Source organism: Cetorhinus maximus, chromosome 3 (genome assembly GCF_964194155.1).
Source record: "Cetorhinus maximus chromosome 3, sCetMax3.hap1.1, whole genome shotgun sequence".
Taxonomy (NCBI): Eukaryota; Metazoa; Chordata; class Chondrichthyes; order Lamniformes; family Cetorhinidae; genus Cetorhinus; species Cetorhinus maximus.
The window spans coordinates 93,058,218-93,071,737 of NC_135881.1; the positions used below are offsets into that span (position 1 = coordinate 93,058,218).

A 13,520-nucleotide genomic window follows, 5' to 3' on the forward strand; every position below is an offset into this window, starting at 1 on the left:
ACAGATCACTCGGCACTCATGTGGATGAGTGTCGCTATGACATTCGATGCTCAACAGCATCCAGAACAGTGCACTCTGCTTGATTAGCATACCTCCAGTGGACTTGATATCTATCCCCTCTACTATTAGCGCACTGTAGCTGCAGTACATTCTATTTACAGGCTGCACTGCAGGCCACACTAAACCTACTTAAAAAGTAATTTTTACCATGAAGAACAGCAGCAGGAACACAAGAATATAAGAATATCAGTTCCAGAATCTCCTCCAAGTGACATAACATCTTAAGAAACATACTGCCATTCTTTCATCACTGCTGGGCCACAAACCTAGAAATTTCTACTTAAATTTAGAGAGCATCATTGTTACAAGGACTACAACAGTTTAAAGTGAAAGCCAACCAACACCTCAGGACAACAAGGGACGAACAATGATTGCAGCTTTGTCAGGGTCATCTATAACACAATAGAAAAATGTTGCATGCATGTCAAAACAACATCGCCACAACTCAAGTATTTAGCTCCTTGATGCTTTAGCAATGGAAACCCTCACAATGTGTAAAATGTGAGGGAATCTACCATGACCAATGTCTTTCATTTTCTGATTAGTGCCCACTTTATGCCCAAAGTATGGCAATTATTGATGAGAAAAAAAACATTAAATTGGCAAATCTGGAATTGATTCTTACATTAAAAAGAACTTCTGGTTGTGAATGACTGCCAGGGTTTAGGAATGGAGAAATTCCTCATCACTTATACCTCTTGGAATTGGGGTCATTATTCTCATAGCATCGTTGACTCAAAAAGCACCATAGAGTGGAAGAAGGACTCAATCCTGTTCCTGCCCGTAGACTTATTCACCCACTACGACTGTGCCTGCTGACCCACATTAGTTCCTGGTCCCCTAAAGCTTCCAATTTAAAATTCTCCTCCCTATGTTTAAATACTGGATAGACTGGATTTACTGTCTTTGGCCCCTGCCACAAACTTGAATCCCTGACCGTCGTTACCATCTGTCTCCAGGCTATTCACAACCTTGGTGTTGTTTTTGAACCTTAGTTGAGCTTCTGACTACATGTACAGTCCATCGCCAAGACTGCCCGACTCCACCACCTCTGATTCCAATTCTGCCTCAGCTCATTTCCTGCTGCATTCCTCATCCATGCCTTCGTTATCACTCAGTTATTTCAATGCTGTCCTGACTGGCCTCCCAACTTCCACCCAACATAAATGTGCGCTCTTCCAAAACTCTGCTGTCTATATCTTAATTCATACCAAATCCCATTCACTCATCATCCCTGTTTTGCTGATCTAAAACAAAAATAAAAATACCTGGAAAAACTCAGCAGGTCTGACAGCATCTGCGGAGAGGAACACAGTTAACGTTTTGAGTCCGTTTATGACTCTTCAACGGAACTCTGTTGAAGAGTCATACGGACTCGAATCGTTAACTGTGTTCCTCTCCGCAGATACTGTCAGACCTGCTGAGTTTTACCAGGTATTTTTATTTTTGTTTTGGATTTCCAGCATCCGCAGTTTTTTGCTTTTATCTTTGCTGATCTATACTAGCTCCTAGTTTGACACTGCCTCAGTTTAAAAATCCTCATCCCTGCTTTCAATCCATCCATGGCCTTCCTTCTCCTTTTCTATGTAAAGTCCTCCAGCTCTAAAAGCCATTGAGATACCTGTGCATCTCCAATTCTGGCATCTTGCACATTCCCAATTGCTCCGTCATTGGCAGTTGTGCCTTCAGCTGCCTGGTCCTTTGGCCCTGGAATTTCCTCCCCAAACCTTTCAGCTTCTACTTCCCTCTCCACCTTTGAGATTCTCCTTAAAACTTAACTCTTCGACCAAGTTTTTGCCATCTGTATTGAAATCGCTCTCAGTGGCTTGGTGTCAAATTTTTTATTGCTAATTCTCTTTGTAAGCACCATGAGGTGTTTTGGCCGCTGACCTACAATGTCAGGGGGCAGCAGCAGTGGAGGTAACAATGGTGGTGGTCAATGAGGAAGGGGGAAGGGAGAGACTGTTTGACTCAGAAAGGGAGGGAAACTCTGTAGGGTTCAGTGTGGGAGGGATGGATTGCAGGGATCAGTAACCTGGCAGAGGGGTGGGAAGAAACTTCAGGGGTTGGAGAGTGGAGCTGCTGAGCAACTAAGTGGGGGGTGGGGGGGGCGGGGGGTGGTAGAGAGGATGGTTGGGAGGTGAGGTAGCTTGTGTCCTCACTCTGCACCAGATTACTATATCCTTTAGGTTTTTGTCTCTTTTATATTGGCTCAGTGAATTAGCATCCCCTTTAAACTTTTCAAAATGATTCTTACCTAAGTTATCAGTTGGGTCATTAATTTGGGTGTGGTCCTCTTACTGCATAGTAGGATGTTTGGAAGCCAGCATCCTGATGTGTTTGTCAGCACTCACTTTAAACAAAAGTCTTGAGGGGGAAAGAAGCCTGAAATTGGCAGAACAAAACTAAAGAATGCTGGAGAGCGCTAATTGCAATTAATTTTTAAAAGGGGCTGCAGATGTGAGACTCAGTCCCAATAAGTTACCTTGTGTCAAGTAGTTAGAATTTTCATTTTAGAAACGGAATATGGGAGATTTGTTTATAATAAATTAACAAAAACATGTTGTTTATAGATTCCTAATTACAAGTTTTATATAACATACAAACACATCTATTAGTCTTTGGTAAAAGCAAAAAACTGCGGATGCTGGAAATCCAAAACAAAAACAAAAGCAAAAATAAAAATACCTGGAAAAACTCAGCAGGTCTGACAGCATCTGCGGAGAGGAACACAGTTAACGTTTCGAGTCCGTATGACTCTTCAACAGAACAGTTCCGTTGAAGAGTCATATGGACTCGAAACGTTAACTGTGTTCCTCTCCGCAGATGCTGTCAGACCTGCTGAGTTTTTCCAGGTGTTTATATTTTTGTTTTTGTATTAGTCTTTGGTATTTGTGCTACATTTTCTATCTAAAGGAGGAAACCTTAAAAATATCAACACAAATATAGAAGGTAATGTTACTTTGTGACTGCATCACCTAATAAAGGAGTTAGTGAGAATGAAGAAGGTGCCCCTGAAAATCAAGAAGCCGCCTTCGTGTAAATCTCAAGAAGACCCCTCAAAATAGAAAATTATTTTGACGCCTGCTTGACAGCTAGTCGTATAAGGAGATATAAGAATAGGCAAGCAAAATTTTTGGTAAAGTTTTTAACAAGCGTCTCCAAGGTGGGAGAGGGAAGTAGAATGGTAAAGACGTTCAGAGAGGGAATTGGAGTTTGGATCTAGACAGCTGAAGGCGCAACCCACCTGATGGGGCAAGGAAATTCAGGAATGTACAAGAGGTCGGAATTAAAGAACAGTTTTTGGAGGGCTGAAGAAAGTTACAGAAATAGAATGCAACAAGGTCAAGGACAGATTTTAATACAACAATGAGAATTTGAAATTTGAGGTATCACGGCACCGGGAGCCAGCACCAGGTCTGCAAACACGGGGTGAAAGAGGACTCCAACGTTGTGAACAGTATAGTCCAGCCTCAGACAGTGGTCAGACAAGGGGATGGAACTGGTTTTGACACTATTTGTCATGGATTCAATTTGCTCCTATAACGAGCATTTCATGATGCATACTTACCCGAATCCTTCCTCTTCCATCTATCTTTTCAATTTCAGCTGCTTTCTTCTTGACAATTGTTTTATATTTTCCTGTATTTACTTTCAATAACTCTGGATGCCTTTTTTTCTGAAAAATAGACACAATAAATATGCCTTATGCATGGAAAATCACCAATAGCCATATAAATAGAGCATTCTAGCATGGTCCACATTTAACCAAATGTTTTGACATTGGCATAGAAGATAAATCATGAACAAAAAAAAACATCAGCACTTTTCATTTGTTAAGCAAACTAGCACTGAGCAAGAGCAGTTGTTTAGTACCTTGATATTCACTCTAGGACTAATGGTCATTTATTTTTGACCTCCTCCCCCAAGACAAATAATCAATTTATTTTTATAGGCTATAGGAGAGGTAACTGTGTTTTTCATCCAGGAGTATTTCCTAATTGTTCACTTTTAGAACTGGTAGCGCTCACACCAATAGTAGTGTTGCCAGGTACTAATACAACAGGAGGAATGCTGGGGTCAGCAGGGAGGAAGACGGCGAAAAAAAAATCTCACTCATTCTGATATGCATTAATGTCCAAAGCTCAATTCATTACCTCAAATTATTCCCATCACCTGTGACAAAGCTGTGACCACCAATATGCTACCCTGTTTATACAGATCAAAACTACCTCTCTATATACGATCTAGAATCTATAATTGCACTGCAGGGTGCTTTTCACAATTCAAATGTACATTCAAACTGAAGCTCATTGTACCCTCATTGTAACACCCACTTTACATGGTTCCTGTTCAGTGTCTGAAATCCGACACTCAGAATTTTGGTTCCTTCACTCCCCCTGTCCCCATTTTTATTTCATTCTTTCATAAAGCATGAACATCGCTGGTAAGCCATCATTTGCTTGTCATCCCTATTTGCCCTTATTTCTTGCAAAGCATGCCTAAGTACACCCACAGTGCTGTTAGGAAGGAAGCACCAGGATTTGATCCAGCAATAGTGAAGAAATGGTGTTAAATTTCCAAGTCAGCATGGTTTGTAGCTTGGAGTGAAACTAACAGGTGGTATTCCCATGCGTCTGCTGGCCTTGTCCTAGGTGATAGAAGTTTTGGGTTTTGAAGGTGCAGTTGAAGGAGGTTTGGCGAGTTGCTGCAGAGAATCTTGCAGAAAGTAAGCACTGCTTCCATTGTGCACTGGTCACAGGAGTGAGTTTTGGTGGATGGGGCACCGATCAAGTGGGCTGCTTTGTTCTGGATGGGGTCAAGCTTCTTGTGTTGGAGCTGTACGCACCAAGGCAAGTCCTCCATCACACTTCCAATGTGTGTCTTGAAGATGAGAGACAGGCTCTGGGGAGTTAGGTGAGTTAATCGTCGTAGAATTCCCAGGCTTTGACCTGCTCTTGTAGCCACAGTAATTATATGGCATGTCCACTTAAGTTTCTGAACACTGGTAACCCCAAGTATGTTGATGGTGAGGGATTTAGAAATGGTAATGTCTGGGGAGATGGTTAGATTCAGCTATGGAATTCAGCTCTTTTGGCCATGTTTGGACCAAAGCTATAATGAGGTCTGGAGCTGAGTGGCCCCAGTAGAACTCAAACTGCACGTTGGTGAATAAATTGTTGTTGTCTAAGTGTCACTTGATAGCACTATCGACAAACCCTTCCATCACTTGTTGATAATCAAGAATTGACTGATTGGACTTGTCCTGCTCTTTGTAGACAGGACATTCCTGGGCAATTTTCCACATGGTTGAGTAGATACCTGTGTTGTAGCTGTACTGGCGCAACTTGGCTAGGGACGCGGCCTGTTCTGGAGCACAAGTCTTCAACTACAGCTGAGATGTTGTCAGAGCCCACAGCCCTTACTATATCAAGTACCTTTAGCCTTTTCATGATGTCACATGGAGTGAATCGAACTGTCTGAAGATTGGCATCTTTGATTGTGAGAACCTCAGAAGGTGGAGATGGATTATCCACTGGGCGCTTTTGGCTGAAGATGGTTTCAAGTGCTTCAGCCTTGTCTTTGGTACTGACATGCTGGACTCCCCTATCATCCAAGGATGGGGGTATTTTTGGTGCCTCCTCCTCCTCCGGCTAGTTGTTCAATTGTCCACTATCTTCCACAACTGGATGTGGGCAAGGCTACAGAAGTTTGATCAGATCCATTTTGGGGTCGCTTAGCTCTGTCTAAACCGGCTTCCACTGTTTAGCATGCAAATTGTCCAGCGTAGCTCCACTAGATTAGCACCTCATTTCTAAGCATGCTGCTCCTGGTATACTCTTGTACATTTTTCATTGAACCAGGGTTGGTCCCCTATCTTGATAGAAACAAAAGTGTCAGGAATATGGCAGGCCATGAGGTTACAGACTGTGGCTGAACACAGTTCTTCTGTTGCCGATGGCCCACAGGACCTCAAATGCTCAGCTTTGATCTGTGGGGATAAAATGCAGATTGGTGACCGCTTTGCGAACACCTTAAATTAGTTTGCAAGAAAGATTCAGAGCTTTCAGTGGCCTACTATTTTAATTCTCCAACTTGCTCTCAAGCTGACATCTGTCCTAGGTCTATTGCAGTGGTCCAATGAAGCCCAATACAAGCTGAAGGCACAGCACCTCACCTTTTGATTCAGCACTTTATAGCCTTCCGGACTCAACATTTAGAAAGTTAGTAATTTCAGACCTCAGACCTTAATCTCTGCCCCCATTTTGTTTCCTTTTCTTTGCATGTTTTGGTCTTAATCTTGCTGTTTTTTCCTATTTTTGCTTCTGGACAGCAGCAGTTCATTATTCTGCCATTCACACCTCCTCTGGACGCATCTTTTGTTTCAAGCGAGATGAATTTGTTAAGGTGACAGTGACTGCCCTTGACATAAAGGTTGTATTTGACCAAGGAACCCCAGCAAAATTTAAGTCAAAATAGGAGTCAGGGAGAAAACTCCCCATTGGTTGAGTCATACCTACCACAAAGAAAAATGATTGTGGCTTTTGAAAATCAATCATCTCAGCCCCAGGGTGTAGCTGTAAGAATTCCTCAGGATAGTGTCCGAAGCTCAACCATCTTCAGCTGCTTCATCAATGCCTTTCCAACCATCATAAGGTCAGAAGTGGGGATGTTTGCTGATTATTGCGCAATGTTCAGCACCATTTGCAACTCCTCAGATACCGAAGCAGGTCGTGTCCATATAAAGCAAGACCTGGACAACATTCAGGCTTGGGCTGATAAGTGGCAAGTAAAATTCATGCCACAGATATACCAGGCAATGATTATCTCTAACAGAGAATCTAATCATCTATGCTTGACATTCAACTACATTACCATCACTGAATCCCCCATTGTCTACATCCTGGGGTTACCACTGACCAGAAACTGAACTGTACCAGCCATATAAATACTGTGGCTACAAGAGCAGGTCAGAGACTGGGCATTCTGAGACAAGTAATTCACCTCTTGACCCCTCCAAAACCTGTCCACCAACAACAAGTCAGTATTGTGATGGAATACTCTCCACTTGCCTAGATGAGTGCAGCTCCAGCAACACAAGCTTGAACCATCCCAGGACAAGGCAGTCCACTTGATCCCATCCACTACTGTAAACTGCCTCCGCCACTGGTGCACAATGGAAGCAGTGTTTACTGTCTACAAGATGCACTGCTGCAACTCGCCAAGCTCTTTAAACAGCATTTTTGAAAACTGTGAACCCTCTTCCACCTACCAGATAAGGGCAGCAGGCACATCGGAACACCACCACCTGCAAGTTCCTCTCCAAGTCACTCACCATCCTGACTTGGAACCACATCATTGTTCCTTCACCATCGCTGGATCAAAATCATGGAATTCTCTCCCCAACGCAATTATCAATTTACCTAAACCGCATGCAGCAGGTCAAGAAGGCAGTTCAGCACCACTTTCTCAAGGGCAGGTAGGGATGGTCAATATGCGACTGTCGCATCGCAAAAACAAATTTAAAAATTACAAGGTTGAGGGTGGAGTGTGAACTGAGAACTAAAATATGTACAGTAACCAAGTGGGAATTATTAGTGGTTAACATGTATTTCAAGCAATGCTGAATCAACATTTGACCAAATATCCATTCATCCAGTTCTAATGTTTGCTGCAACTTTTTTAAAAAGTCATCAATTTCCTTGCCAAATATATCAATGATACAAGTAAATAAGCAACAGTCAAGCACCATTTCAAGAAGGTGGTCACATCCAATGTATTTTTGGAGATTCCTGCCAGAGTAACATTTCTTGGCAGTCTAGGTCAGTGTTGTCCACCATCATCTCAATAGGGAAATATGGTATTTGCAATTTGTCTGTTCAATTCAGGCTAGGATGATATTTCTACACAAATTCTACAGTACAAATGACAAATATGCAAAGTAAATATATTTATATGTATTTATAGTATGTAGTACATTTATAGACTGTATACTTACTACATAACGCATCTTGTGTTTAAGTCCAAAGATATGTGCCAGAACACACTGTAGAGGCAATTCACAAGTGCACAGTTCACAGTAATATAATGGTTCAGTTTTTCCAACATAATGGTATTCAGTCACAAAATCCAACCCTGTGAATGGAAATAAATATATATTACTCTCTCAGCCCAGAGGACTCAATTCCTAAGAAATTTGGCCACACAACACTAGTGTGTCCACAATTTAGGAATTTTGCTCACAGGCATTAAAACAAAGAAATGGAGAAACATGAAAAACAAACTTGAATCAATAAAGGTACCTACTGCACTCTGCATTTCATACAAGTTGAATATTTTTACACTTTCTGCATACTTTGCTAATTCAAAATGCAAAGTAATAGCCAAATTACCTGATGTCAATACAAGATTAATAAGTTCACTCCCATTGTAAGATCTGCGACCCTAGTTTTTGGGGCTGATTTCTTTGTTCAATAAGGAATACGTACAAGCCTCAAGCCTGTTTCGAATTACCCAGAAGCTTGGGGAGCCAATAGCTCCCCATTGCTTTCACCATGGCAACACCTTCGCCAATTATATTCATTCCACATGATATCAAGAAATGACTGAAGGCACTGGATACTGCAAAGGCTATGGGCCCTGACAATATTCCGGCAATAGTGCTGATGACTTATGCTGCAGAACTTGCCGCACCCCTAGCCAAGCTATTCCAGTACAGCTACAACACTGACATCTAACCGGTTATGTAGAAAATTGCCCAGGTATGTCCTGTACACACAAAGCAGGACAAATCCAACCCAGCCAATTATCGCCCCATCAGTCTATTCTCCATCATCAGTAAAGTACTGGAAATGGTCATCAACAGCGCTAACAAGCTGCACTTGTTTAGCAATAACCTGCTCACTGATGCCCAGTTTGGGTTCCGCCAGGGTCACTCAGCTCCTGACCACATCACAGCCTTGGTTCAAACATGGACAAAAGAACTGAACTCCCAAGGTGGGATGAGAGTGACTTCCCTTGACATCAAGGCCACATTTGGCCGAGTGAGGCATCAAGTAGCCCTAGCAAAACTGGAGTCAATACGGATCAGGGAGAAAACTCTCTGCTGGTTGGAGTCATACCTAGCGCAAAGAAAGATGGTTGTGGTTGCTGGAGGGTCAGTCATCTTAGCTCCAGGACATCACTGCAGGGGTTCCCTAGGGTAGTGTCCTAGGCCCAACCATCTTCAGCTGCTTCATTAATGACCTTCATTCCATCATAAGGTCAGAAGTGGGGGTGTTCACAGATGATTACACAAAGTTCATGCCATTCGCAACTCGTCAGATACTGAAGCAGCCCATGTCCAAATGCAGCAGACCTGGACAATATCCAGGCTTGGGCTCACAAGTGGCAAATAACATTTGTGACACACAAGTGTCAGGCAATGAACATTCTCCAGCAAGAGAGGGTCTAGCCATTGCTCCTTGATGTTCAATGGCATTACAATCACTGAATCCCCCACTATTAACATCCTGGGGGGCTTACCATTGACCAACAACTGAACTGGACTAGCCATATAAATACTGTGGCTACAAGAGCAGGTCAGAGGCTAGGAATCATGTGATGAGTATCTCACCTCCTGACTCCCCAAAGCCTGTCCACCATCTACAAGGCACAAGTCAGGAGTGTGATGGAATACTCCCCACTTGCCTGGATGATTGAAGCTCCCACAACATTCAAGAAGCTTGATAATGTCTAGGACAAAGCGGCCAGCTTGATTGGCAGCACATCCACAAACATTCACTCTCTCCACCACCAACGCACAGTAGCAGCAGTGTGTACCATCTACAAGATGCACTGCAGAAATTCACCAAGGTTTCTTCAACAGCACCTTCCAAACCCATGACCACTACCATCCAGAAGGACGAGGGCAGCAGATAGATGGGAACACCACCACCTGGGAGCTCCCCTCCAAGCCACTCACCATCCTGACTTGGAAATATATCACCATTCCTTCACTGTCGTTGGATCAAAATCCTGGAACTCCCTTCCTAACCGCACTGTGGGTGTACCTACACCACATGGACCGCAGCGGTTCAAGAAGGCAGCTTACCACCACCTTCTCAAGGGCAATTAGGGATGGGCAATAAATGCTGGCCCAGCCAGCGTAGCCCACATCCCATGAATGAATAAATAAAAATCAGAGTTGTCTTGCCAACCAGTCAGCACCCTTTTCACCAGTAGTATAAATTGTTCTGGTCATTTGAAATTAGGCACTCATGTTTTTCCTGATGAGCGCAAATAAACATGTCAACGCATCCACAAATATATGGGACAGTTGGTCATCCTGATTAAATTAACTATATCCCTTTGCATCCTCCTCACGGCGTACTATTCTGCCAAATTTTCGATAATCAGCAAAGCTGGATGCATTACACTCAGTCTGTTTGTAGAAAGAAAGGCATAGTTTTGCATAATGCCTTCCATGGTCATCAGATACCCCAAAACTTGAATAAGCTATCTTCTGACTGAGAGGTCTAAGTGCTAGCTATCAACTGAGCCATGACTAACGTTCCTCATCTAAGTCATTAATATAGATTGTAAACGGCTGAAACTCAAGCATTGATCCTTGCAGACCTATCAAACACCTCTAGCAAATCTTAACTTTTTCTCTGCTTTCCTTAGCGCAGAGCAGAGAATATTAAGTACTTATCACAAATTACCATCCTGACAAGATTAACACCAATTGACTTACACCAGAGGAAAATAAATCCTGCAATGTCTCAATACAGCACAACAGGGAGCAGTATTTTTTGTAGTTTTCTGAAGCAAATTTACTTTAAAAAAATATATACATCAGCAAGTCATAGGAAAATGCATAGTAAAACATTTCATACTGAAAATATTGAAAAATACCTATTATAGTCTCCTCAAAATCAGAGTTTGTGATGTGATCTTCCAGAAGTTTTGATCCTATAGCACTTAACAGGTCATTAACTGCGGCAGCTGCTAAAAGTAAACCAAAATTAGATACAACAGAATGAGTGCTAAGAATTGAAATTATTGTTAACCTCTTTTCCAAGCCCTCCCTTGCCCAGCCCACATCAATTCTCTCCATTCCTCTCTTTGAGGTGCTGATTCATGCCAGCTAGAGGTCATGTTAAGTTCTGGCAGCACACTGGTACCAGGCCCAATGAGCTATTCTTCACACACAAGCCTAAACAGCTGTTAGCAGACTGTTAGCAAGAACATGCTCCACCATTCAGCCAGCCCTAAACTGAAATACACTTTTCAGCAGAAGTCACCGGATAGTAATCAGCTGCAGAGCTATGGCCGATTTTCCCAAACGGGGGACATTAAGGGCAATAGCACAGTCCTTCTGCTGTCCAAACAGCAATCAGCTAACTATGCAAAGACCAGTTATCAAGCTTGGGACCTTCCTAGTGTGAAATCATATTTGTGTTTGAACCAGTTGTACGAATATTTTTATGTAACATTCAATGGCATTACCATTGCTGAATCCCCCACTATCAACATCTTGGGGGTTAGCATTGACCAGAAACTGAACTGGACCAGCCATATAAATACTGTGGCTACAAGAACACGTCAGAGGCTCAGAATCCTGTGGCAAGTAACTCACCTCCTGACTCCCCAAAGCCTGTTCACCACCTACAAGGCACCAGTCAGGAGTGTGATGGAATACTCTCCACTTATCTGCATGAGTACATCTCCAACAACACTCAAGAAGTTTGACACCATCTAGGAAAAAGCAACCCATTTGATTGGCACCCCATTCACAAACATTCAATGCCTCCACCACTGATGAACAGTGGCAGCAGTGTGTACTATCCACAAGATGCACTGCAGGAACTCACCAAGGCTCCTTGGACAGCACCTTCCAAACCCACGACCACTACCATCTAGAAGGACAAGGGCAGCAGAAACATGGGAACACCAATACCTGGAAGTTCCCCTCCAAGCTACTCACCATCCTGACTTGGAAATATATCGCTGTTCCTTCATTGTCACTGGGTCAAAATCCTGGAACTCCCCCCCACCCCGCCCCGCAACAGCACTGTGGTTGTACATACACCACATAGGCTGCAGTGGTTCAAGAAGGCAGCTCACCACCACACTCTCAAAGGAAATTAGAGATGGACAATAAATGCTGGCCTAGCCAGCAACGCTCACATCCCATGAATGAATTTAAAAAAACACGGTTCAACAATAATTATAACAATTGTGAAATGTTCACAATTCTTGGCATTTTACAGGAAATGTTTAATGGATAATATGAAACATATATTTTGCAGATACATGTAGTTGCTTTTCAGACTCAAGATTCAATGGCTGAAACATTGTAAGCACTTCTTAATATAATAAAACACCCGAGATAAATAACAGGAGTACTAAAAAGCAAAAGGCGACACTGATTCACATAAGGAGATATTGAACAAATGACCAAATGCTTGGTCAAAGAGTTGGATTTTAAGGAGCATCTTCAACGAGGAAAGAGAGGTAAAAAGAGGGAGATGTTAGGGATGGAATTCCAAAGCTAAAGGACAAAGCAGCTGAAGACATGGCCAGCAATGGCAGTGGGATTAAAATCAGGGAGAATTGCAGCAACTCAGAATATGGTTGTGGGGCTGCATTAGGGTTAGGAGGAACAAAGCCATGGAGGGATTTGAAAACAAGGAGAAATTTAAAATCGAGGCCAATATAGATCAGCAAACACGGGTGATAGTTGAAGACTTAGTGCAAGTTAGGCATGGGCAGCAAAGTCTTTGACAACCTCAAGCCTGCTGAGGGTAGAATGTGGATGGTCAGCCAGAAGTCCATTGAAATAGTCAAATTTAAAGGTAACAAAGACATGAATGAGGGATTCAGCAGGTGAGCTGAGGAAGTAGTGAAGTCAAGCAATGCTACAGAGGTAGAAATAGGCAGGCTTAATTTTGTTTGGAAGTTCATCTTGGGGTCAACTATGACATCAAGGTTGTGTACAGCCCAAGACAGTTGCCAGGGAGAGGGGTGGAGTCAATAGCTAGGGAATGGAGCTTGTGCAGGAACAGAAGGCAATGGCTTCAGTCTTCCCAATATTTGATTAGATCAAGTTTCTGCTCATCTAGACTGGACGTCAATGAAGAAGTCTGATAATTGAGAGACAGTGGCGGAGTCGAGAGTGGTGGTGTTGAGGTAGAACTGGGTATCGTCAGTGTACATGTGGAAACTAGTGCTGTGCTTTTTGGATGATATCGCTGAGGGGCAGGGTGTAGGTGAGAAATAGGAGGGGGCCAAGCATAGACCTTGGGGGACACCAGAGGTAAAGGTGTGGGAGAGGAAGGCGAAGCCATTGCACGTGATACTCTGGCTATGATTAGAAAGAATGTAATCATGCGAGTGCAGTCCCACCCAGCTAAACAACATTGGAGAGGTGGAGGAGGATGGTGTGGTCAGCTGTGTCAAAGAGGACCAAGCATCAT

The 13,520-nt window shown here is 42.9% G+C and overlaps 1 protein-coding gene across 3 annotated transcripts in view; it reads right to left on the reverse strand.

Annotated features, from left to right (window-relative positions):
• The window catches only part of LOC144678782 (uncharacterized), a 116,280-nt gene that overhangs the window by 51,464 nt on the left and 51,296 nt on the right, over positions 1-13,520 (reverse strand). For 2 of the 3 annotated variants that reach the window (XM_078538685.1, XM_078538686.1), the window contains exons 12-14: positions 10,957-11,049; positions 8,060-8,196; positions 3,632-3,739 (exon numbers count right to left, since the gene is read on the reverse strand). In XM_078538685.1, coding sequence (XP_078394811.1) covers positions 3,632-3,739; positions 8,060-8,196; positions 10,957-11,049 — 338 coding nt within the window. The remainder of the gene's footprint in view (positions 1-3,631; positions 3,740-8,059; positions 8,197-10,956; positions 11,050-13,520) is intronic. The other variant, XM_078538687.1, reaches the window with a different exon arrangement.